Here is a 24,551-nt window from a genome sequence, read left to right as displayed (position 1 = left end):
ATTAATATTGATATAATAATACAAATTAAAAATATGAAAAGATTAAAATTGTTTTTTTTTTATAACTTACATGTGTATGTCATTGCGGGCCTCCAGGAATGTTTCTGCGGGCCGCCATTGGCCCGCGGGCCGCATTTTGAGAACCAATGCATTAGATATTAGTTATTAGGTATATATTTAGCAGTGGCTCCTGACCACTTCATCTCCTTAGAGGAACTTTATTGGTCATTTAGCTTTGCATGAACACAAATTAAACTTGTTTCCATGTGTTTTGCATTCTCAGAACCCTGCGGGAGCTAAATCAGCCATGGGCTCTCGGTCCGACACAACTTCTGCTATAAACAATACAGTCAAACAAAAGATCCCAGCCTGTTATGACATACCAGTTGTCATGACTTTACATAATAATAATTCAACATGTTATTTTCATAATAGTGCATACTTATGGACAATCAGTGTTTTCTCAGTATTTAGGTAGTTCTCCTTTCGTGTGTGTGGGAGATCGTGTGAGATTTTTTTGTTGTTCAGATGCTTTCATGCAAAGGACCTTAGAGTAAATACAGAGACAGGTCATTAAGGAGAAGGTAGGAGTAAGGGGTCATCTTGTTCAGGGATGAAAACAGGTAGACTGAGGTCATCGGTGATCAAACAGCCTAACCACTCTCCGGCCTCCCTACTACATATCTAATATATATGATGCTCAATTATGTTCTGCTGAAATGGTTGGATTAGTTTGGATTTGAATATGCACATTTTTTAACCTCTTTGTAATAATAATAATACCTTGGGATTTTTATAGCGCCTTTAAAAATGCCCATGTTCGCTTAACAAAAAAGGGGAGAGGGGAAGGGGTAAAAGGACTTAGGGAAGAGGGTTCAAAGGACTTGTTTTTTAAACATGGGTAGGGATGGGGCAGAGCAGATTGGAGTGGTAGGCTGTTCCAGAGTGGGGGAGCATTGGCAGAGAATGCCATGTCTACATAGGTCAGCATTCTAGTGCGGGGGATGGCCAGCAGGTCCTTCTCAGAGCGTGACTGAGTGTGGACCATGCAAATGTGTCCATAGGAAATATTTTTTTAAGCTACTCCAACTTTGGTTAGGGGCAGAATCATCCTCCCCCATAGTCAAACCCATGTCTGAGACAGATGATACCTGGGGAGGGAGGTGATGGGTACCTTGAACCATGCGGTGTGAGACACACGAAGACTTTGCATGACTTCCAGTATAAGTATTGGCTGTATTGACAGAAAGAGAAAAGAGTGAGAGACAGAGAGAGATTATTCTAGATAATCAGATCGGACACCTTTGACGGGTTGGGTCCTCTCCAGCTCACCGGCAAGTAAGTAGGTACTTCAAGAACTGGTATTTAATTGGCAGACACATTATTTTTTCAACGCGATATTTGTATTCTATATAAATAACAAATGCATAAAGACGATGAATGAATCTATTCATGTTTGATATTGGCATGTGTGATTGGTTCATATTTTTGATATTATCCTTCTTGAATACAAATTTTATTTCTTCCACAGTGATTAAAGGGAGCATGATAGGCCTATACTTTCTGCTGTTTACAGGTCTGTGAGTGTTTACACTGTATAAAATGATATACGATTCATTTATCTCACGTGTGTCTAATCGCCTGTTCTACCTGTGTTTGACATGTGTTTTACCTGTGTTCCTATTTTACTTGTGCTTGAAATGCATTTGTTTTACCGGTTTCCCTGTATTTCACCGGTGGTCACCGTATTGTGCCGTGTGTTCTACCTGGTTGCCAGTGCGGTAACCTGTGTTCAACTGTGTTCCCAGGTGTCTGTTCAGCCCTTCATCAATACTATTTTGTCGATAAGCGCCTGACATGGAGCGACGCCCAGAGCCACTGCAGGCAGTACGGTGGTGATCTGGCCACCATACACGGCCCGGAGAACCAGACGAGCCTGGTGGAAGTAGCTCGCAAGTACAACTCCCATCTCTGGATAGGGCTGTACGACGATGTTGAATCCTGGACATGGTCGCTGTTGGAGAACGGTAATTATAGTGGCGGAGAGGTGGAGCCCTGGAGCTGGCCCTGGAAGACTAACGAGCCAAACCACCATAGAGACAGGGAGGGATGCGTCAGAACACTCTACGGACAATGGGACGTAGCAGATTGTAATAAGGCCCATTACTTCTTTTGCTTCGACCACAACAAAAATGGTGAGTCCCTGGTAGAAGCTTTAGTAGTAGTAGAAAAATTACAACTAGCCACTGGAGACCTTTCCATAATTGCAGCCACTACGCTCAGCGATTCAAATATCGTCTTAATCCGAGAAACTAAGAGTTGGTGGGATGCCCAGTCGTACTGCCGGAAACATCACACAGACCTGCCCAGCATTGGAACTTGGAGGAGAACCGCTTGGTGTACCAAAACCATAATACCAGTGCACGGAAGTGGATCGGACTGCACCGGAACCTTCGGAGTACTTGGTCGGATGGGAGCAACTCCTCGTACAGAAACTGGAAGGACAACAGACCACCCACCCGCCCTGCCTGGACCGAGAATAACTGTACTTTGGCTTTATTCAACTATGGCTGGCAATGGTTCGATTCACAATGTAACTCCAAGTACAACTTCCTTTGCAACGGGGGTAAGATTTGCTCTATTTTGTTTCAATAAAATAATCGGTATTTCTGTCTGGCATCTGTCTGTCTTTTTGACCACACATGTCTGTTTGTGTGTCTTTCATGTGGACTGTTGTAGTCTGTTAGTCATGACAAAAATGATAATAACATCACCTAAAACAAGCCGTTACAACTCAGCAATTCCTATATTATTATTGAAATTGCTCTTTACACACAGCAAGCGACACATAATATTACTTTGATCGATAATCTCTTAATCGCATTGAAATAATCACAAATTCAGATAAAATAATCCCAATAATAATATGTCCTAATATTGTAGCCCTTCTGTCTTGGTGATTGTTTAAATGCTCTGCAACATTGTGCTTTCAGTTCGAGTCAAGCAGTCGTTCAGAATAAAGCTCAGCTCGGCAGACATCGACCCCAATGACCCTGAATGGAGCGAGGCGATCCTGAAACAGGTCAGAGGTTAACTCAATTGCTGTTGGTAGGTTTAAGCCTGGTGGATGACAATAAAGTTATCTCAAGGTGCAGAGACTCAGCTGGAAGTATTGTAGAATACAGTCCACATTCACTGCATGCTGAACTTAGCTCTCAGCTGTCTCAGACTGTATGTAGTCTCAACAGACGCAGTCTGTCAGTCCAGACAAGATCTCGGGTCATGGCAAAATCTTTCCCATGATCGTCAAAGGTCAGCTGACTTTGAGGGGTCAATATCGCAGGTAAAGGCGCACCTGTCATTTGTAGGTGAATTAAACACATTAGAGAAAATAAAGGAAAAATATTTCGTTTTTTGGTTTTATTTCCTACCTACTATCTCCAATATTGTGAATTTTGAGTGCAGTACCCATTTTGAAAGACATGTCTCGATTGTTACATATTGTATCTTTCAGCCTAAATCGATTGGAATGTTTACAAACAGAAAACGGGTCCATAACTCACTATATAGCTATCATTATAACTAAAATCTAAAATTAATAACTTTATAGAACTAACTGTATCTAACATGATAGGTAAGTAACTTTATGGAGGTAGCAAACTATTAGAAGCTCAACATTATATAACAAACATATGTATATGGCTTACTTTATATAACTACCATTCTGTAGCTAACTTTGACTGTCCTTTTGCAGTTGCACGGGAAGCTGAAGGAGAAGATGGTGAACAACGACTTCAATCTGACTTGGACGAAGGCCCCAGACGGAGAGATCTTCCACAACACACGCAAAGACGAGAAACAACAACATCCTTAATTTGCAGATGAAAGATGTCCTCTAAAGGTTGATTAACCTAGCTTTGACGATAACAGTCAGTTATCACCTTGTTCTAGAGCAACCTCTTCAACTAACCCACTGCTTCCCACCCTGTTTTGCCCTCTCACCTGATTTTAGCGTTGTTTTAATCAAAATCTGGGACCTGCACTCTACTGAGTGGTTAGGAGTAGCCTAGCTTACTTGTGTCTATGAAGGCGGGTATTTTGGGACCTGCGTGAGACCTCTACATTTTTATCATGAATTTTTTTAATATAAAATGTACCATTGCATATCTCTCGCTTATAAATCAGCAATGTCCCCCGACCCCATATGTGGCCCACACAAGTGGGGTCCTGACCCATAGGTTGGGAATCTTTGAACTCCCTATCTATACTATCCTATAGGCCTACTATACTATGTAGCATGGCGTTACGTAGGTCTGAAAATTAGAAACTCCTGAAACAGCTGAAACAGCTCCAGAATAGACCAGTTTTATATTATTGATAAATAATTATGAGAATAGTGAGCTGGATTGGAGCCAGACAATCAAATGTGTCCAATCTGATCATATGAAATTATCTCTCTCTGTCTCCACAATGTTTGATACTGGCAGCCATGCAAAGTCTTCCTTTGACTCAAACTGCACGGTCCAAGATACCCCTCCCTTCCTCCCCCTGTCTCGTCTGTCTCAGAGTAGTTGGACTATGGAGGAGGACTTGGTATTGATTTGCCCGTAACCGAACGTCAAAACCTGATGCAAACAAAGATATTTGCCCATACATCCAAGAGGTTAAAATGCAAAATCCAATTCAATCCAATGAATATAGTTTAGTAGAACATCATTTATTAATATTGGAAGGATAGTGTAGTGGTTGGGGTCTTGGACTCTCATCTGAAGGGTTCTTGGTTCAATGTCCACAGTTCTACTGTAGGACTCATACATCAAGATGCTCCCTAACCTCTACCCCATGATATGTAACCAAATTAACTTTTGTTCTATGCGATGAGATTACAAGTGTGTAGTTAGTTATTTATAAAACAGATAGTGCGGGTCCTTGGTTCTGATAGACATTTAGCAGTTGTAAAATATAAATATATACCTTGGCAACCATATGTTGTCTTGAGGAACTGTTGCTGTTGTTGTTGTCTCGAAGAACTATTGCTGTTGTTGTTGTCTTGAGGAACTGTTGCTGTGCGGTAGAACAATGTTTATTTTCAATTATTGATCACCTTTTACGTTGCTGTGTTTATTTGTTTAAATCTCACAAAAAATATACTGTTTTAGTAGCCATTTAATAAAAGCAAAAAACCCTCCGTGATCCATTGCCTTAATCAGTTATTCAATTTAAGATATTAGTTATTACTCACATCATTGATTTGAATTTAGTGATAAGCTATTAGATGTTATTCTCTTATTAGCCAGTATAACTTTATTAGGTATTGGGGATTAGTTGTGACATATTAGTTATTACTGATTAGATATTGGTCCTTAGTTATGACATTTTTGTTATAATTGATTATGTTAAGTGATTGGTTATTCCATATTATTATTGATTAGATATAGGTGATTAATTATAAAAGGGTTAGGGTTAGATGTTATGCAATATATATTAGATGTTAGTAATTCGATTTAATGGATAGTTATTGGATGATTAAAGTTATTATTGATTAAACGTTAGTTATCAATTATTATTGAGACTTAGTAAGTTATTACTAAAAAGTTATAAGTGATAAGTTAGAAGATGTTAGTTATTGATGATATGATTTTCATTTTAGTCTGTGATAAGATATTAGATGTTCGCTTTTATACAATCTTAGTTATTATCAATTACTTATTATTGATCAGACATAAATGATAAGTTATTAGAAGTTATTAGAAGTGCTAAATTATTATCGACTTGTTATCATTGATTATACATTAGTGATTACATATTAATGACTCAATATTAGTGAATCGTTAGGAGATACCAGTTATCATCCATTTGATATTAGTTATAAGATGATAGTTAGTTATTTAACAGCGGTTCCTCACTACTTACTCTGCTTAGAGGAGCTTTATTGGTCATTTAGCTTTGCATGAAATCAAACCTGTTGCCATGTGTTTTGCATTCTCAGAACCCTTCAAGAGCTAAATCCGCCAAGAGGTCTAGGCCTTACACAACTTCTGCTGTAAACAATACAGTCAAAGAAAAGATCCAGACCTGTTATGACACATGGTTGCCATGACTAATCAATTTACATGGGTGCAAATGTTATTTTCATAATAGTATTTACTTATGGACCATCAGTGTTTTCACAGTATCGTAGCCTGAATTTAGCTAGTTCTCCTTTCGTGTGTGTGGGAGATCGTGTACGATTTTATTTTGGTTAAGATGCTCTTATGCAAAGGGCCTTACAGTAAGTACAGAGAAAGGTCATTAAGGAGAAGGTGGGGGTAAGGGGTCATCTTGCTCAGCGATGACTACAGGTAGACTGAGGACATCGGTGATCAAACAGCCTAACCACGCTCCTGCCTCCCTAATACATATCTAATATACATGATGCTCAATTATGTTCTGCTGAAATGGTTGGATTAGTTTGGATTTTAATATGCAAATGTTTTAACCTCGTTGTAAAAATAATATTAATATTATCAATAACTTGGGATTTTTATAGCGCCTTTCAAAATATCCAAGGTCGCTTAACAAAAATTGGGCGAAGGAGGGGGGGGGGGACATGGGTAGGGATGGGGCAGAGCAGATTGGAGTGGTAGGCTGTTCCAGAGTGGGGGAGCATTGCCAGAGAATGCCATGTTTTCATAGGTCAGCATTCTAGTGCGGGGGATGGCCAACAGGTCCTTCTCAGAGCGTGACTGAGTGTGGACCATGCAAATGTGTCCGCAGGAAATATTTTTTTAAGCTACTCCAACTTTGGTTATGGGCAGACTCATCCTCCCCCATAGTCAAACCCATGTCTGAGACAGATGATACCTGGGGAGGGAGGTGATGGGGACCTTGAACCATGCGGTGTGAGACACACGAAGACTTTGCATGTCTTCCAGTATAAGTATTGGCTGTATTGATGGACAGAGAAAAGAGTGAGAGACAGAGAGAGATTACTCTAGATAATCAGATCAGACACCTTTGACGGGTTGGGTACTCTCCAGCTCACCGGCAAGTAAGTAGGTACTTCAAGAACTGGTATTTAATTGGCCAACACATTTATAGAGTATGCATATTGATTCTACTGCGTGTCTCAGTGAGTTAATTATTTTTTCAACGCGATATTTGTATTCTATAGTAATAAGAAATGCATAAAAACGATGAATGAATCTATTCATGTTTGATATTGGCATGTGTAATTGCTTAATATTTTTGATATTATCCTTCTTGAATACAAGTTTTATTTTTTCCACAGTGATTAAAGGGAGCATGATAGGCCTATACTTTCTGCTGTTTACAGGTCTGTGAGTGTTTACACTGTATAAAATGATATACGATTCATTTATCTTTCGTGTGTCTAATCACCTGTGTTTGACATGTGTTTTACCTGTGTTCCTATATTTGTGTTTGAAATGCATTTGTTTTACTGGTTTCCCTGTATTTCACCGGTGGTCACCGTATTGTGCCGTGTGTTCTACCTGGTTGCCAGTGCGGTAACCTGTGTTCAACTGTGTTCCCAGGTGTCTGTTCAGCCCTTCATCAATACTATTTTGTCGATAAGAGCCTGACCTGGAGCGACGCCCAGAGCCACTGCAGGCAGTACGGTGGTGATCTGGCCACCGTACACGGTCCGGAGAACCAGACGAGCCTGGTGGAAGTAGCTCGCAAGTACAACTCCCATGTCTGGATAGGGCTGTACGACGATGTCGAATCCTGGACATGGTCGCTGTCGGAGAACGCTAATTATAGCGGCGGAGAGGTGGAGCCCTGGAGCTGGCCCTGGAGGGGAGGCCAGCCAAACAACTGGGATGCCAGGGAAGGATGCATCGCAATAAACAGGACAACCTGGCTCGATGCCAATTGTAATAATCAATATTCCTTCTCTTGCTTCGACAACGACACAAAAGGTGAGGCCCCGGTAGAAGCTTTAGTAGTAGTAGTAGTATAATTACAACTAGCCGCTGGAGAAGGACAATAAAACTTGCATTATTTAGTGAGGTGACTCTTTTCCTTTTCCTTAATTGCAGATGTTGCGCTCAGTGATTCCGGTTTCGTCTACATCAACGAAGAGAAGAGTTGGTGGGATGCCCAGTCGTACTGCCGTGAGCACCACACAGACCTGCCAAGCATAAGGAACATTGAGGAGAACGAAATGGTCTCAAACATGAATGCTCCCACACTAATTAAGTGGATCGGACTGCACCGGAACCTTTGGAGTACGTGGTCGGATGGGAGCAACTCCTCCTACAGAGACTGGAAGGCCGGAATGCCCAAAAACTCTCATAGGACCATGACTAACTGCGCTTTGGCTCAAACCGACTACGGTTGGCAATGGAGAGATTATCCCTGTCAAAACAAGTACAAATTCATTTGTAGCGTGGGTAAGATTTGCGCCTAATATTTTGTTTCAATAATCAACTCATCTGTATTTCTGTCCGACATCTTTCTTTTTGACTTCATGTCTGTCTGTGTGTGTGTCTGTGTCTTGTTGACTGTTTGTTAACTTTGCATAATAAATTGCATATTATTCTGAATTAGAACTTTGCAATCAGCAGTTAGCTAATCTTGATAATAATCTTGTCGCAATTTATGAATAAAATAAAATAAAAAAAATATACTCACATATCCAAAGACAGAACATACAAACCATTACAACTCAGAAAATGATATTGTATTATAATTGCTGTTAGATAAAGCAGGCACCACATAATACTCCTTGATTTGCTAATCTATCACAATGAAATACTCGCAATAACAATATCAGGTAAAATAATCGCATAGATAATTGTCGTCATAATTGCAGCTCTTCTGTCTTGTTGACTGTTTAAATGCTCTACAACATTGTGCTTTCAGTTCCAGCCATGAAGAAGTCGTTCAGAATAAAGTTCCGCTCGGCAGACATCGACCCCAATGACCCTGAATTGAGCGAGGCGATCCTGAAACAGGTCAAAGGTCAACTAAATTACTGTTGGTAGGCTTAAGCCTAGTGAATGAAGATAAAGTTATATCAAAGTGCAGAGCATCAACTGGAAGTATTGTAGAATACAGTCCACATTCACTGTATACTTAGGTCTATGCTGTCTCAGACATTATGTCGTTTCAATAGACGCAGTCTGCCAGCCCAGACAAAATCTCGAAGTCATGACAAAATCTTTCCCGGGATGCCTTGGAGCGGTCAATATCACAGGTCTATTTGAGAGAGAGACACATGCAATTTCCTTATAAGGTGAATTAAACACAATACAGGAAATTAAATAAAAAATATTTTGTTTTGGTCTTATTTCCGACCTACTTTCTCCAATTATGAGAATTTTCGCCAATTTTTTATGAAGCTTACTTTAAAATCTGAAATAATAACTATATTACTAAATGTATCTAAGTAAAAAAAGTAAAGTAAAATGTATAATTTCACTGACCACAGTGCCGTACATGGTTCAAAGTAAGGCATATAAAAGAACAAAGACCACTTTATATACCTACAGTCTATACAAACATTAAAGTTGATTTAAAATAAGGACAGCACAGGAAAAACATAAAAATAACAACATATCATAAAAGGGGAAGAATGGCCAAGGAAAAGAAGTGTGTTTGAGCCTAGATTTAAAAATGGTGACGGAAGGAACGTCTAATAACATCAAAATGGCATTTTTTCTACAGAGTCTAGAGTGAGGGGCAGGTCATTTGTTACTTTCAGCAAGGCTGTCTCAGTGCTGTGACGTGATTTAAAATCCGATTGGAAGGGCTCCAAAATCTCTGCATGGTTTAAAAAGGGCAATAGTTGTGATAAAACCTAAAAAATAAAAGGAATTGAGATAGGGCGGTAGTTTTTTGGACATTTTGCATCCAGGTTGTGTTTTTTAAGCAGATGAACAACCGCATGCTTAAAACTTGCTGGAACAAACCCCATAGTCAGGCAAGAGTTAAGAATGACCTGAATACTTGGGCCAATACTGTCAAAGGCATTTTCATTATTTGGGAGGGGACAGCATTGTTCAGTTCCCTCGGTTCCTCTAATGACAAGTAACTGGTGATGAGGGGGTGAAAGACTGCCTAATGTGATTGATTTTGTCAATAAAACATTTAAAAAAAGTCATGCATGTCAGTGGAAGCCTCGACTTGTGAGGGGGCTTGTGGATTAATGATTGAGTTTAAAGTGCTAAAAAGGATTTTGCGACGATGAATGTGTTTGTTGATAGTATTGGAAAAGTGCCTATCTCGAGCTACTTCGGCTGCTGTTTGGAATGTTGCTAGTGAGTTCTTAAAAATCTGGAAAGAAACAGTGAGGTGATCTTTCCTCCACTTTCGCTCAGCTGTCCGACAGGCTCGCCTGAGAGAGCGGGTTGTGTCATCCAGCCATGGTTGAGATTTGATTTTGGGGCGTTTGAGCTTAAGGGGGGCAATCATATAAATTGGTCTTTAAGAAGGTTGTCTCATATCTGGCTGTAGGCGAGTCTTGAAACTAAGAACTCTAGTGTTTAACATTACATTTGGCTAGTCCAATCACTGGTCATCTCCCGCATCGACTACTGCATCTCGCTCCTGGCTGGACTCCCCGCCGCTACGATTAAACCTTTGCAGCGCATCCAGAATACGGCAGCGCGCCTCGTGTACAACCTACTGAACTTCACCCATGTGACCCCCCTCTTCCTGGACCTCCACTGGCTCCCTGTAGTAGTTTGCATCAGATTCAAGATGATGGTACTGGCATACAAGGCAGCCGATGGAACTGCCCCTGCCTACCTCCAAGCATTGGTAAAGCCCCACACCCCAGCTCGATCCCTCCGCTCAACTACCTCAGCTGGACGTCTGGTACCGCCATCAAGAGCTAGCAAAGGTCGATCAGCAATCTGCAAACTGCAGCAGTGAAAGGGTTAATGTAGCGTGCATATCTAACATGATATGCTACTAACTTTATGGAGATATCCTCATGTAGCTGACTTCCTATTGTTAGCTTTGTTTGGATATAATTATAAAGCTCAACATTATATGGCAAACGTATTTATATCTTTAGATTGCTAACTTTATGTAACTAACATTCTGTAGATAACTTTGTCTGTCCTATTGCAGTTGCACGGGAAGCTGAAGGAGAAGATGGTGAACGAAGACCTCAATCTGACTTGGACGAAGGCCCCAGACGGAGAGATCTTCCACAACACCCGCAAAGACGAGAAACAACAACATCCTGAATTTGCAGATGCAAGATGTCCTCTAAAGGTTGATTAGCCTAGCTTTGAGGATATCAGTGTGTTAGCACCTTGTTCTACAGCAACCTCTTCAACTAACCCACTGGTTCCCACCCTGTTTTGCCCCATGACCTGACTTTAGGTTTTTTTTAACCATCATCGGCCCAAAATATCGATGTCCCAGGTAAGGGACCTGCACGTAGTCTAGCTTACTTGTGTCTATGAAGACAGGTCTTTTGGGACCTCTACATTTTTATCATGAGTTTTGCAATATAAAATTATTGTATAACTCTTGCTTAAAAATCAGCAATGACCCCTGACCACATATGTGGCCCACACAAGTGGGGTCCCGACCCATAGGTTGGGAACAATTTAACTCCCTTTACTATACTATACTATACTATACTATAATATACTATACTACTTAGCATGGCGTTACGTAGGTCTGAAAACTAGAAATTACAGATAAAACTCCTGATACAGCTGACACAGCTCTAGAATAGCCCAGTTTTATATTATTAATAAACAATGATATAGTGAGCTGGATTGGACCCAAACAATCAAATGTGTCCAATCTGATCATATGTAATAATCTCTCTGTCTCCACAATGTTTGATAATGGCGGCCATGCAAAGTCTTCCTTTGACTCAAACTGCACGTTCCAAGATACCCCTCCCTTCCTCCCCCTGTCTCGTCTGTCTCAGCGTTAGTTAGACTATGGAGGAGGACTTGGTATTGATTTGCCCGTAACCAAACTTCAAAACCTGATGCAAACAAAGATATTGGCCCGTACAGCCAAGAGGTTGAAATGGAATTCAAAATCCAATTCAATCCAATGAATATAGTTTAGTAGAACATTATTTAAGATACAATATATATTTGTATCCGTATATTCATGGTGAAGGATAGTGTAGGGGTTAGGGCGTTGGACTCTCATCTGAAGGGTTCTTGGTTCAACATCCACAGTTCTACTGAAGGACTCCTAGATCAAGATACTCCCCAACCTCTACCTCATGATATGTAACCGAATAAACTCACTGTAAGTGAAGGTTTCATGTGATAGTAAATGTGTAGTTAATTATTCATAAAACAGATAGTACCGGTCCTTGATTCTGGTTGACATGTAGCAGTTCAAATGCTCTGTAAACATAGACCTGTGACCGCATAACAATTAATTTTAGCTAGCCTGTGTTGCTCGGCAACCTTATGCTGTCTGAGGAACTATAAAGCTGTGCGGAAGAACAAGTCTGTTTTGTTTTCAATTATTGTTCACCTTTTATGTTGCTGTGCTTATTTGGTTAAATCTCACAAAGTAGTAACTGTTTTACTAGCCATTTAATAAAAGCAATAAACCTACCGTGATCCATTGCCTTAATCAGTTTTTCAATAATAGATATTAATTATGACTGACATCAATGATTTGAATTTAATGATTAGCTATTAGATGTTATTAATTTATTAGCAAGTATAACAACTTTATTATATATTTTACTTATAATTGATTATATATAAGTGATTGGGGTCAATATTATTATTGATTAGATATTAGTGATTCGTTGTTAGACGTTAGTTGTTAACATTAGATGTTAGTAATTCGATGTAAGTGGTAGTTCTTAGATGTTATTATTGATTAAATGTTACTTATCAATTATTATTGATTTAGAATAAGTTATTACTTAATAGTTATAAGTGATAAGTTATAAGATGTAAGTTATTGTTGAGATATACGATTTTCATTTTAGTAATAACCTATCGATTGGACATGTGATTAGATATTAGATGTTCGCTTTTATAAAATGTAAGTTATTAGTAATAAGTTATTAATGATCAGACATAAGTAATAAGTCATTAGATATAAGTGCTAAGTTATTTTCGACTTGTTATTATTGATTATACATTAGTGATAGACATTAATGATTCTAGTTAATAGTTAGGAAATACAAGTTATCATCCATTGGATATTAGGTATAAGATGTTAGTTGGTTATTTAACATAGTTCCTGACCACTTATTCTCTTTAGAGGAAATGTATTGGTCATTTAGCTTTGCATGAACAAATTAAACAAATTAAACCTGTTTCCATGTGTTTTGCATTCTCAGAACCCTTCGGGAGCTAAATCAGCCATGGGTTCTCGGCCTGACACAACTTCTACTATAAACAATACAGTCAAACATGAGACCCCAGCCTGTTATGACACACCAGTTGTCATGACTAAACAATTTACATAGGTACAATAATGCCACATTTTCACAATAGTACATACTATTGTGTGCTTTTACAGTATCGTAGCCTGAATTTAGGTAGTTTTTCTGGCAGATGCTCTTATGCAAAGGGCCTTACAGTAAATACAGAGTAAATACAGAGACAGGTCATTAAGGAGCTGGTAGGGGAAAGGGGTCATCTTGTTCAGGATGACAACAGGTAGACTGAGGTCATCGGTGATCAGACAGCCTAACCACCCTCCTGCCTCTCTAATACATATCTAATATATCTGTATATGATGCTCAATTATGTTCTGCTGAAATGGTTCGATTAAGTTCACCTTTAGATTTGAATCTGCAAATGTTTTCAACGTCTTGTTTTACCTTGCAAATGTATAGATAGGAACGTATTATTATTTTTTTATATACTCCAAGTTTGGTTATGGGCAAATCAAAGCTGAACGCGAGTCACACTAATCCTCCTCTGCAGTCACACTAATGTCGTAGACAGATGATACGAGGCGAAGGGGGGAAGGGGTACATTATTTATTAATTTTTTAAGGGTATGAACGCAAGGCTTACCACAGTGCCTCAGGGGGATGTCCTTAATGGCCCGTCAAGTTATAGATTTATTGGTTCTCTGACGCAGACTTGATTATTGCATAATAGCGAGTTGTTACCATGCACATGATTTGCATAAATTATCGAGTTAAACTTAAGTGAGGACCATTGACTTTAAATATATTCTGCATAATTAGCAAACTCATGAAAATGATACTAGGATGCTTATAACATTTTGTATTCCCTATGTTAATGTGTGTGCGAGCAGATAGGCAGCGAAAAAGATGAATTAAGTCGAAACAGTGTGGCTTGCTTTGCAATCACACTAAGAAACATAACCGTGTGCCTTGTTCTGCAACCACACTTATTGGCTACCAGGTAGCATGTCATGGAATTACTTAACATACGGTCTAAAGTAATGTAACAAGAATGACAATGACTGCAGTTGCCAGTTTACTAGCTTATGGAAACATTGTTTCTGGGCTATGCAGAGCGGGGATGCAGATGATTGAAATTGATGCTTTAGCAACGTTGATATTTAGAATTGTAATGCTTTTTACATTGCACCCCTGAATTCAATAAAGACGCCTTTCAAAATATGCTCCCCAAATAGTTACATTGTACATTTAGTGCAGTGGAGTGAAATGTGATTATGTAGTTTAAGCATAGATTGATAGAGGCAATTGGTCTACAGATCAATTACACTAGCAAGAACAAGGTAGCATTTTTTGCTAGGATAGCAGGAGACGATAGACTGCCATCGATCATCAAAATCTGACGAGAGCATACATTGGCAGAACACCGTTCCCACAGTGTGCTTGCCAAGAGACGGCGGATGGTTAAGCTAATAACATGGCTCCTTTAAGACGCGCAAATTCAGATACGTATTCAATCAAGTATGCCCAGCCCACATCACTGCTAGATCTTTATAGTCACTGCAGCATGACATGTACAACTCATGTAGGCTACCTGTCTAGCCAGCCTGCGAAACTCACCCAAACCCTGTACGTCTTCCCTTTCATACTGGCCCCGACAGAACCCACACTCAGTACATGGCCTGACTTGCAGTGAACTCACTGCTTTTGACACTCTTGTCCTCATCTCTCAAATTCTGCATCATGTCAGAAATGGACATGCTCTGTATTAAATGAGCGAGTTCAGTTGTAGCAGTAAAGCAACAGCAAATACAACACTGAATGATATTACATGAGGCAACTCCTTAGTATGTTATGTCAAGCCCTTTAATATACCAAAAAATAAATAGAGAAAAATAATCGTTTTTTGAAAACATTTATTCAAAGTCAACCCATCCCCAAAGTATTTAAATAAAGTGCCGCTAAAAGTTCATCTGTATTTAAAAAAAAATAAAAAGACAATCAGTGATTTAGCAAAGGAGCAGCCATAGCCATAAGGGCTGATGACTTAAGGTGAGGGATCAGGCTGATCTTCATTAACTTGCTGCTTGAGTACTTGTTCTTGACAGCCTGTTGGAAGGGAAATAAACTCAGCATCAACAGTGATCTCGAGTCTTCCACAACATGCTTCTTATTACATCGCCTGCTTTTCTGACCTGAAACTTTGTTTTGCCTCCATTGACGGTCACTACATTCTTCGCCATGTGCTGCATGATCGGCTTCAGGTGGCCCACGTCATAGGTAGCGTAGTGGTGCTGCGTGGGCGACTGCAGGAAAAACACGAGCTTTAGAGCTGTAGATTCCGGGGAACTAGAATGAACCATTGATCATACCCATGGAAGGTCCTCCAGCAGGAGCTGAGAGAGGCACAGGGAAGCAGCGGCGATCTCGGAGGGCCGGTAGTGCACCATGGCGAAATCCACCAGGGTCAGCTCCATAAGATACTTGGCAAGGGTATGCTTCTCCACATTGGACTGAAACAAAATGGCCGGTGACATTGTTTCCACTCTGTTGTGGTGGCAAGCAGTCATTGAGCCCATGCCTTTTATACACCACATTTAAGTGATGGTCCACTTGGTATGCTGAATAACTAACCAGACTAGTAGACATGCTAATTCACAATATGCCTGGTAATGAATTCTTCATCCACCCCAACTTACATTTGCAGCCTTTGAGGCTCTCCTGAGAAAGTGTAAAGGCAGAGGACGTCCAAGGTTGAAGTCGAGGCCCCTGAGAATCATCTGCTCCATTAGTAGAATCTGGCCCTTGGTGAAGGCATTGTCAGTGATGTATGCAAAGTCTGCCACCTCGGGACTGTACATCTCCTCATACTTTGAAGCCACCAACATGGCCGTCACGCCTACAAGCTGGAGTTTCTTGCGCGACACAGGCTGAACCTGCAAGTGCCAAGGAAGGGAGAGGCATCTAGTAGACCAAGGGCAACCACAGCACTGACAACATAAGACCCCACTACACCCACCTGTAGAAAACGATCCAGAATAGCGACTGTGAGATACAGAGTCTCTTGCAGCAGCTGGAACCTAGAGTGAACCTGGATCAGCCAGTCGACTAGGAGGGCCCTCATCCTTTCATTGATTTCATAGCCTTGCATGTAATTGGGTCGTACAGTTTGTTTTTGCTATAGGAGAGGAAGCTGGTATGAATAATAGAGCCAAGGGATGACAAAAAAAGGGAATACATTCATCTGGAAGTGTTATTTACCTCAAGAGCCATGAGATAGGCATAAATGTCCTTCACATATTCAGCACACAAATGTGGCACCTCCACATCCTGGTCATCGATATCTTCAACAGCAAGGATGGCATGCGAGAACGCCTCGCAGAGTTCCTCTTCCTCCATGGAGATGTCGCCCACCTCCTCAGGAAGGGAGGGCAGGGGGCTTTCTGGAGCATGAAATGGCTGTACTACTGCCACACACTTCTGATGGATCTTCTGGTTCAGGGCTGGTTTGGCGCTATATTTGAGTGGTATACCCTGGTATTCGTTTTGACCCAGATTAGAAAAAAGTGAAATCATAATGGAAGCAAAACAGGGACATTTAGTGGCATTACCTTTGTGTTTACAGCTACACTGGGAACGTTAGTTAGCTCTCCAAGCGCTGCTCGCCTTGTTCCGCCAGTGGCTTTACCCATTTTTGTAGATTTTCCTACAACAGCCACCTGTAGAATATCAATCCTTTATTGTAAACAGGGTTCTCGAGAAGACTTAATCACCCGTACCCTACGTGTTAAATTAACTATCCAGAATTAGTCTAACTTTTCTGTGTCAAGAGAGGACCTAGACTATTTGAAATTACATGAAAAATTACTTACGGATACGGACGCACACAATCCCAGCGAAGACATTTTTTACTATAGACTCGTTTGCAATGCTGTTGCCCCCGATTGAAATCCAAGTGCTCCCACCATTCATGAAGGGCGCGCTCTGCTCTCATTGGTTGGCGCTGAGCTGAGCGCACGTGTGTAATTGGTTCTCGGTGGATGAATGATAAGTGAATGACAATGATTTCTTTCCGCTGTAGTTTTTTTACGCATCGATTTTTAACACACAAGTAGTTTTTAGAAATTACACTTTAGTCAAACAATTAAAAAGAAAACTTAAATCGTGTAAGTCAAACACAGGTAAGCGGAGGGGCGAACACACACACGTGCGTCTCATTACTATGATCATGGGCACTAGCATACAGACCATGCCTAAAGATCGATAATTATCGATGTGTTTGCCATTGCTCCTGTGTTGAGCCAGGTAAATATGGCAAGGTTACATGGGCTTAATAGGAACACTTAACCTACAACTGCGTGTCATGGAATAGTTAAGTACTTATTATTTAAGCACTTTCATTTAATTTAAGCGTTTTCGTCGGATAATCATGGTCATCTTCATCAGCTTATGTGGGCAGGATGTCCCCTTTATAACGACGAAAACTCATGTTATAACAAGAATGACACAGAATGACTGTAGTCGCTTTATTTGATTGTATTACATACATTGCACATACTGCACCCCTGAAATCATCAATATAAATGCTATAATACAGTATCGACAGCCTAACCTCTGTTTTACGTCAAAAGGTCTGCCAGGCTACTGATCCATACTCAAGTCCAGCTGGTGGCAGTAATGCCACATTGAGCCTTTTGGTCTTTGTAGAAGAAGTAGCGGCAGTGCCCTAACTCGCCTCTAGGGAGGCCCTGGAGCAGCACTCGCCGACACACCCCAACCTTAACGTTAGGGTAGACTTGAGGTAGTGGTTTTGTTTCCAACATGGCGGCGACCATAGATGACAGCAATGCAGTGCAAGCAACCAAGAAAAAGCACCTCGGCATCCCTGAAGCAATCTTTGTGGTGCGTAAACCATGAATTGCTTAGTTAAAAAACAATAGCGTTTGTCGTCTATAAGTTCCCTATTGGCGGGGCGGGGGTGGTTGCTCCGCGGCTAGCCCAGCATGCTAACATGCTACCAGGCGTTCTGGGTGCTGGATCGCAGCCGGCGTCTCGCTGCCATGTTCAAGTATGGTTATGTGTACTCGTTGATATACATGGCTGTAACCTAGTCGGTTACCTAGTATAACTAGAAGCCGACAGTGGGTGGGTAGGACAGATATCCATCTGTTTAGAGTTTTCCTGACAGCGGATTTCTTGTTCCCTTGGACGGCTTCCAGAGAGCCAGTACAACGCGCCCCACACCGCACCGTTCGCTCGCTTTATTTAGCAACGGCGCACCGCCGAAAGAAGAGCACTTATTTCACCTCGATTTGTATCTGAACCATTAGGCAATGGCATTATTGTTGTACTTTTGTAGAATACACGTTAATGTGAGACAAGGGAATGGTTTCCTGGTTGCTGAATAAGGTTTAAGTTTGCATTGGTTTTGTCGTGCGCTTTTCAGGAGGACGTGGAGTCGTTTATGAAGCTGCCGGAAAACGAGTCTGCAGACGCAGTGCTGAGGAAACTAGACGAGCAGTACCAGAAATACAAGTACATGGAAGTAAACCTGGCGCAGAAGAAACTCCGGTAAATGCTCACTCGTTCAAGTGACGTTCTCAAGTAATGGCTGTTGGCAATATTCCCCCCCTCTTTCCTTCTTATGGTTCTACATTGTTTCCATGAGTGCCGAAAGTGTAAAATATCAACTTTCGCTATCTAATAGGGTGAACTATTGTCCCAATGTCCAGTCTCTAGACAAAGAATAATCGATAATAAACCTGTACTATTTTAACAAGGTATTCTATATTGCAAGCATATTAAGTCATTCTAAAATTGCCTCTTTGCGCTTCCATCCAAACCTTTTTATTACCCTTTCTAATTAGGCTTATATGATATGAAGAACGAATAATGACGAATGTAGCTCCACATACTCCTGCATTCCGACACAAGAACGCACAATTTATCGATCTTTTGTTCTGTTGCTCACCGTAAATTACTTTTAATTCGTTTATCAGAGTCTGGGTCCGTTCTGCCTCTAGTCATCCATGAGCACGGTGTCGCTTGGCTGAAAGCATCTGCTAAAAGACTAGACACAGTCTAAGAATATGACCGGTGACCGACCGACTCTCATTCTTGCTGGACTGGGTTTGTTTTTGCTCCTTTCTCAGGCTGAAGAGCCAAATCCCTCAGATCAAGCAGACTCTAGAGATCCTACGGCACATGCAGAAGAAGAAGGTAAACCTTCATTATATCACCATGCATATCACAGACCATAGGCAGGCTAGGGGAACTCGTATTAAGGTTAGAAGACCTCATAAAGTGAAGTTTTTATGCCATGGGACCTTTTCATCAATAAACTGAAATGTGGGAGGGTTTGGCGAAGGATTATTACATTATTTGAATCACAGAAGTACTTTAGGTGTAATATATATGGTGTGTGGTTGGAATGACTTGGGGATGTCACATGACTGTACCACCACTCTGCTTCTATTCTTTCAGGAGACGACGGAACCCATGCAGACCCATTTCCTATTGGCTGATAACGTTTACTGCAAGGCATCTGTCCCGCCCACCGATAAAGTCTGCCTGTGGCTAGGGGTGAGTCATCATCCACCTGTATTAAAAAATAAGTGTCTTAGCAAATGAACGCAGTCCTGAAATGCAAATAATTACGGATGTCTGGTCTTGGTGGGTAAATGTATCAAAAAACTAGTTTGGACATTTATTTTCTTAACCACCGAACCACGAAAGGTTAAGAAAACCAAAGTTTTACCAGACTTGGTGAATAAACTGCCGAAACGTATCCCAACATTCCACAACATTCCCCCGTTGGGCCGTACAGTCTCCTGGGACACGACACAAACCAGCCGACTAAGCATGTTTATTTTCTGATTACAGGACACTTCAGAGTGGGTTATTCCACTTAGGGCTGTGCAATATATAGAATATACCCGATATATCTCCGAAATAGCTGTGTGCGATACATACAATTATTATTTCGTAAATATCGAGTATTTTACGGTCATCTGGGTTTTTTCAAGCGGCAGTTGAGACTTTGTTCCGTGTTGAAAACATTCTCCAGTGGCTTTCTCCCTCCCCAGTAAAGTGAGTGAGGGGTAAAAAAACACTTGCGTCACACATTCACCAACCATCCCACGCGACATCAAGGTGCGGAAGGGAGGGAACTACTTTTCAAGTTTCTTACGGTTTGCAGCACCGGCCGGCTCAGTGTAGCACAGTGTATCCTAACCAATTCAATCGACAATTGAAACATGGAAGCGGACGAACTGCTGGTTCCTAAAATAACTAATAAGCGATCAGTGATCTGGCAGTTTTTTGGATATCGCGAGGAGGACGTGGAGCAAAACACACCAATGCTTATAACGTCTTGTCTGATCTGATGTCGTCATGGTTACCAGCTGCACGCTCCGTAACAGTTACACACACAATCGGAATACAAGGTGCTCCCTCGTATTATGCTACTTCTCTAGCTTTAAGTTGACCTTGGAAAACATCGTTGTTTACCCTACTTCAAGCAACCATAAAGAGTTAACTGGGACGTGTCTGTGTGGTTTGTTGGGGAGAGGAGTTATCTATCTGTCGACCCCGGCAAGGCGCTGGGGGTAGAGGGAAGCACCCCTACAATTCCTAAATAAATAAATTCAATGGGCTAAAAAATATCAAACACATTGTATGAAAATTAGTTTATAATAACATAATGGCCTATAAAGAAAATGCTGCCTAAATTAGTTATTTGTGTAAAATATTTTTTAGATGATTCAGCCTTAATGTTTACAAGCCTAATAATCTCTCTCGCTCCCCCCCTGCAGGGATTGTAGTGAAAACAGTAAAGGGTTTTGAAAATATCGAGATATATATCCTGAAATGGAGAAAATGTATCGGGATATAAATTTTTTCCCATATCGCACAGCCCTAATTCCACTTCTAAAATAGAAGTGATAGAAGTGTCACTGACCATCATTTAGAGAACGAGAGTGGACATTTATTTTCTTAACGGCAGTAAAATACTAGGTTTCACCAATCTTTTCCTGGCAGTTTATGAACATTCCACTCTGCTCCGAAGCTTTCTTCACCTGACCAGCCAATCGAAGATTTCCGATTGGCTGTTAAGCTTCTCCAACACTGATAGGTTAACGTCATGGTGTGATTGTGCGGATGCTTTGAGCATGTTCAGGGTGGCTGTTGATTCTGATGTTCACGTACATCAACGTTCCCCTACACTTTAACTGTCACTTGCGGCTATTTCGCAAGAATGAAATAACTTGATAACACTTATATAATACCCTGTCCACGCACATGAATTCTGCCTGAGTCACGTCCGATCGATTCTCAACGGGTATAGTGGTGAAGAAAACTACCGTAATTTTCGGACTATAAGCCCCGCCTTTTTTTTTACAATTTTTCGATTCTGCGGCTTATACAACGGTGCGGCTAATCTATGGATTTTCACAGCTAACGGCCTCTAGGGGACCTCCTAAAGCTATGGATTTTACAGTTTACAGTCCACCAACTTTAACTCTTTGGGCACTATGACCGGTCTGTGCCCCCCCCGACCTTTAAGCGGCGGGCTCCAGTGGGGCATATATATGTACACATCATTCAATTTAGCTGCTGGTCTCCTTACAGGTCTCCCAAAACAAACTCTGAGGAAGCTTCAGCTTGTTCAGAATGCTGCTGCTAGAGTTCTAACAAAGACCAAAAGATTTGATCATATTACACCAATTCTGAAATCGTTACATTGGCTTCCTGTAGGTCAGAGAATTGATTTTAAAATCATGTTGCTTACCTATAAATCCCCACATGGTTTAGGCCCAAAATATTTAACTGATATGCTTCCACTACATCAGCCTTTTGGACCACTAAGAAGCTCCGAGACTAATCTGTTAATTATCCCCAGAGTAAACACAAAACATGGGAAAGCAGGATTTAGTTACTATGCAACAAATAGCTGGAATAAACTCCCAGAGGATTTAAGACTTGCCCCAACTCTGAGCACCTTTAAAACAAGACTGAAGACTTTTATGTTTGCTATAGCTTTCTGCTAAATAACTTTGCCTTTATTTTCTATTTTAATACTAAAATGCCTTTTTAACTTTCTATTTTTTGCATATGTTTTTCTTTTACTTACCTATTATTTTATTTTATTGTATGACACTGTTTATATGTGAAGCACTTTGAGTCTGCCATGTGTATGAAAAGTGTTATATAAATAAAGTTGCCTTGCCTTGCTGCGGCTTATAGTGCGGAAAATACGGTACTCCAAACAGACGGCTGATCCTACGCTGATGTCATCAATCTGCGTCTCTTGTTATCGTATTTATTGAGAGATCCCCCCCCCCCCCCCCCACCTCCTGGCGGTTATATGATACTATGCCTTACATAAGCTGAAATTTAAATGTATTGTTCTGATTGTTGGATTCATAGTGCACTGATTTGGAACTGTTAAAAGGTGGGCAATCTTGCAATGTTATTGGCCAGAGTATTGACCGACGCTGTGGTGTACCTTCCCACGCCATGCCCCGGTCGCGCCCAGGCTAACGTCATGCTGGAGTACGACATCGACGAGGCCCAGGCCCTGCTCGAGAAGAACCTGTCCACGGCGTCTCGCAACCTGGACTCCCTGGAGGACGACCTGGACTTCCTGCGCGACCAGTTCACCACCACCGAAGTCAGTATCCTTCCGCCGTTGGCCCGGCGGCTGGCCGTGAGCTAGTCCCAATGGCGGGCCGAGACGATCCCTTTTTGTCGTGGTTCGCTCGCAGTGCAGAATATCGCCACATTCTTATTCTAGGGAGGGTTAGGAGAGCGTCGCGCTCAAGGATGCCCACAGGTAAGGCTGGGGACTTTGGGGAGAGTCGAGTCTTAGAGCAGGCAGCTCTTAACCCTTAGAGCAGCGGGTAGTAAAGCCCTCCCCCCTGCAACCACTATAAACTTAACGATAACTGTGTGTGTATAAAGCTGTTAATAACTGAAGCTGTATAGCTGTGGTCGTGGTGTTCCTTCACCCAGTTCTCCCCCAGACATGGCGCGCGTCTACAACTGGGACGTGAAGAGGAGGAGCAAAGAGAACCAGCGCAAGGCAGTGGAGTCCTAATCACGAGCCCCTCCCCCTCCCCCCATCGCCCGCTCCTTGGCGCAAACAGAATGCTCCTTTATGTATGTACCCGGCGGATTGGGCCCGCATGAAAGGCACGCTCGAAACCGTCATCCCAGCCCTAAGGCCCCCCCGAGGTGTGTTTGACCTGAGCCCAGTGGTCGGGCAATCAGAAACGTCCGCCCACGTGTGTTCTCGCGTTGCGTCTCAAACGTGCCCTCCATCCGGACCCTTCTCTGGCTCCCCCCCCCACTGTCGGCGTGTTTCTGTTGATTTGTTACTTTTTAAAAGTATTTTTTCAAGTAAAAAAACTTAACGAAAACAAAAGCACCGGTGCCGTTTTTTTTTGTATTGATTTCCTCATTATTTATCTTTCGGTATCCATTTTATCCGTCGTCTGGTTTACGGGGGGTACGGAGGATGTTGAGACGGAAATGGATATGCTCTGTCGGTCAGCGTAATTTCAAGCCACAGCCAATAAGGTCGTCCCTCTTTTTTTTCCTTAACATCTTACTAGAATCCTAGACAAGCTTGGAACACTTGTGGCAGGTTACCATGGCTACGGGAACCGGTATGTGATGTAACCAAACCGGGCTGTTCCTCACCGGCTTTGCCTCTTTGCATACCGCTCGTTAAGGATTTGTTCCCATTTTTGTAGCCGTCTTAAACACTGGTGTGTGTGTGTGCGTGCGCGCCTGCCTGCTATGTTTTAGCCCACCTCTCCGTTGGTCTCCTCCATGCCTCCCTCCCTCCCTCCGTCCTCCTTCTCCTCTGTCTCTGTATTTATTTGCCTGCTACTGTACGCATTTCAAAGTAAACAAAGACCACGTTGTCTAAGGAAAGAGATCGACACTCCACCATTTGGCTCTGTGTGTTCTTTCATGTCTGGGTTCTCCTGTCTCAAACTGCCCCGTTTATATACGTTAATCTTCAGCCCTGGGACGCAGGTGACATTAAGGACAGTTGAAATTCCTCTATTTCCTTTCCTATTCTTCTTCACGGCTCTGTTCGTAGTCAGAATATATGTTTAAGATACTATTCAATGTAATATTGAGTTAAATCTGTTTTCCCCACATTTACTACATCAATTAGGCAGAATATTATCTTCGTAATTAAA

At 41.5% G+C, this 24,551-nt stretch overlaps 2 protein-coding genes and 1 long non-coding RNA gene across 8 annotated transcripts; 2 read left to right on the top strand and 1 right to left on the bottom strand.

The window, feature by feature from the left end:
- Positions 1–2,018: 2,018 nt before the first annotated feature.
- LOC130370029 (uncharacterized) lies at positions 2,019–5,190 on the top strand. Its single transcript, XR_008892948.1, has 3 exons — positions 2,019–2,626; positions 2,994–3,082; positions 3,755–5,190. It is a non-coding gene; the product is annotated as an uncharacterized LOC130370029 (long non-coding RNA).
- A 9,996-nt stretch (positions 5,191–15,186) lies between these two features.
- LOC130369776 (G2/mitotic-specific cyclin-B2-like) lies at positions 15,187–17,316 on the bottom strand. 3 transcript variants are annotated; one of them, XM_056575322.1, is made up of 8 exons: positions 17,208–17,316; positions 16,947–17,054; positions 16,597–16,869; positions 16,355–16,513; positions 16,035–16,271; positions 15,708–15,848; positions 15,531–15,641; positions 15,187–15,444 (listed from the first exon to the last, which is right to left on the bottom strand). In XM_056575322.1, exons 1-8 carry the CDS (start codon positions 17,238–17,240, stop codon positions 15,337–15,339), a joined length of 1,170 nt encoding a protein of 389 aa, XP_056431297.1. In that variant the 5' UTR covers positions 17,241–17,316; the 3' UTR covers positions 15,187–15,336. The 3 variants fall into 3 exon arrangements, with proteins under 3 accessions (XP_056431297.1, XP_056431299.1, XP_056431298.1); XM_056575324.1 differs by lacking the exon at positions 16,355–16,513 and having other exon boundaries at positions 15,216–15,444; XM_056575323.1 differs by lacking the exon at positions 16,947–17,054 and having other exon boundaries at positions 15,217–15,444; positions 17,208–17,307.
- Positions 17,317–17,417: 101 nt separating this feature from the next.
- vbp1 (von Hippel-Lindau binding protein 1) lies at positions 17,418–23,762 on the top strand. 4 transcript variants are annotated; one of them, XM_056575329.1, is made up of 7 exons: positions 17,577–17,640; positions 17,967–18,237; positions 18,782–18,906; positions 19,488–19,554; positions 19,819–19,917; positions 22,874–23,012; positions 23,361–23,762. In XM_056575329.1, the coding sequence occupies exons 2-7, from the start codon at positions 18,157–18,159 to the stop codon at positions 23,432–23,434; spliced, it is 585 nt and encodes a 194-aa protein (XP_056431304.1). In that variant the 5' UTR covers positions 17,577–17,640; positions 17,967–18,156; the 3' UTR covers positions 23,435–23,762. The 4 variants fall into 4 exon arrangements, with proteins under 4 accessions (XP_056431307.1, XP_056431304.1, XP_056431308.1 ...); XM_056575330.1 differs by having other exon boundaries at positions 17,606–17,706; XM_056575332.1 differs by lacking the exons at positions 17,577–17,640; positions 17,967–18,237 and adding an exon at positions 17,418–17,516.
- The last annotated feature ends 789 nt before the right edge of the window (positions 23,763–24,551 follow it).

The sequence above is a fragment of the Gadus chalcogrammus genome, chromosome 17 (genome assembly GCF_026213295.1).
Source record: "Gadus chalcogrammus isolate NIFS_2021 chromosome 17, NIFS_Gcha_1.0, whole genome shotgun sequence".
Lineage (NCBI taxonomy): Eukaryota > Metazoa > Chordata > Actinopteri > Gadiformes > Gadidae > Gadus > Gadus chalcogrammus.
Note: the sequence above shows the minus strand (reverse complement) of the source record. Positions and strands in the feature narration are given on the sequence as shown.

Excerpts from the sequence above, each read along its gene's own strand:
- LOC130369776 (XM_056575322.1), bottom strand. The coding sequence starts at position 17,240 with ATGTCTTCGCTGGGATTGTGTGCGTCCGTATCC. Across the intron at positions 17,055-17,207 it reads GATTGTGTGCGTCCGTATCC|GTGGCTGTTGTAGGAAAATC; the intron begins GTAAGTAATTTT and ends GATATTCTACAG. Across the intron at positions 16,870-16,946 it reads GTGTAGCTGTAAACACAAAG|GGTATACCACTCAAATATAG; the intron begins GTAATGCCACTA and ends AACGAATACCAG.
- vbp1 (XM_056575329.1), top strand. The coding sequence starts at position 18,157 with ATGGCGGCGACCATAGATGACAGCAATGCAGTGCAAGCAACCAAGAAA. Across the intron at positions 18,238-18,781 it reads TCCCTGAAGCAATCTTTGTG|GAGGACGTGGAGTCGTTTAT; the intron begins GTGCGTAAACCA and ends TGCGCTTTTCAG. Across the intron at positions 23,013-23,360 it reads GTTCACCACCACCGAAGTCA|ACATGGCGCGCGTCTACAAC; the intron begins GTATCCTTCCGC and ends GTTCTCCCCCAG.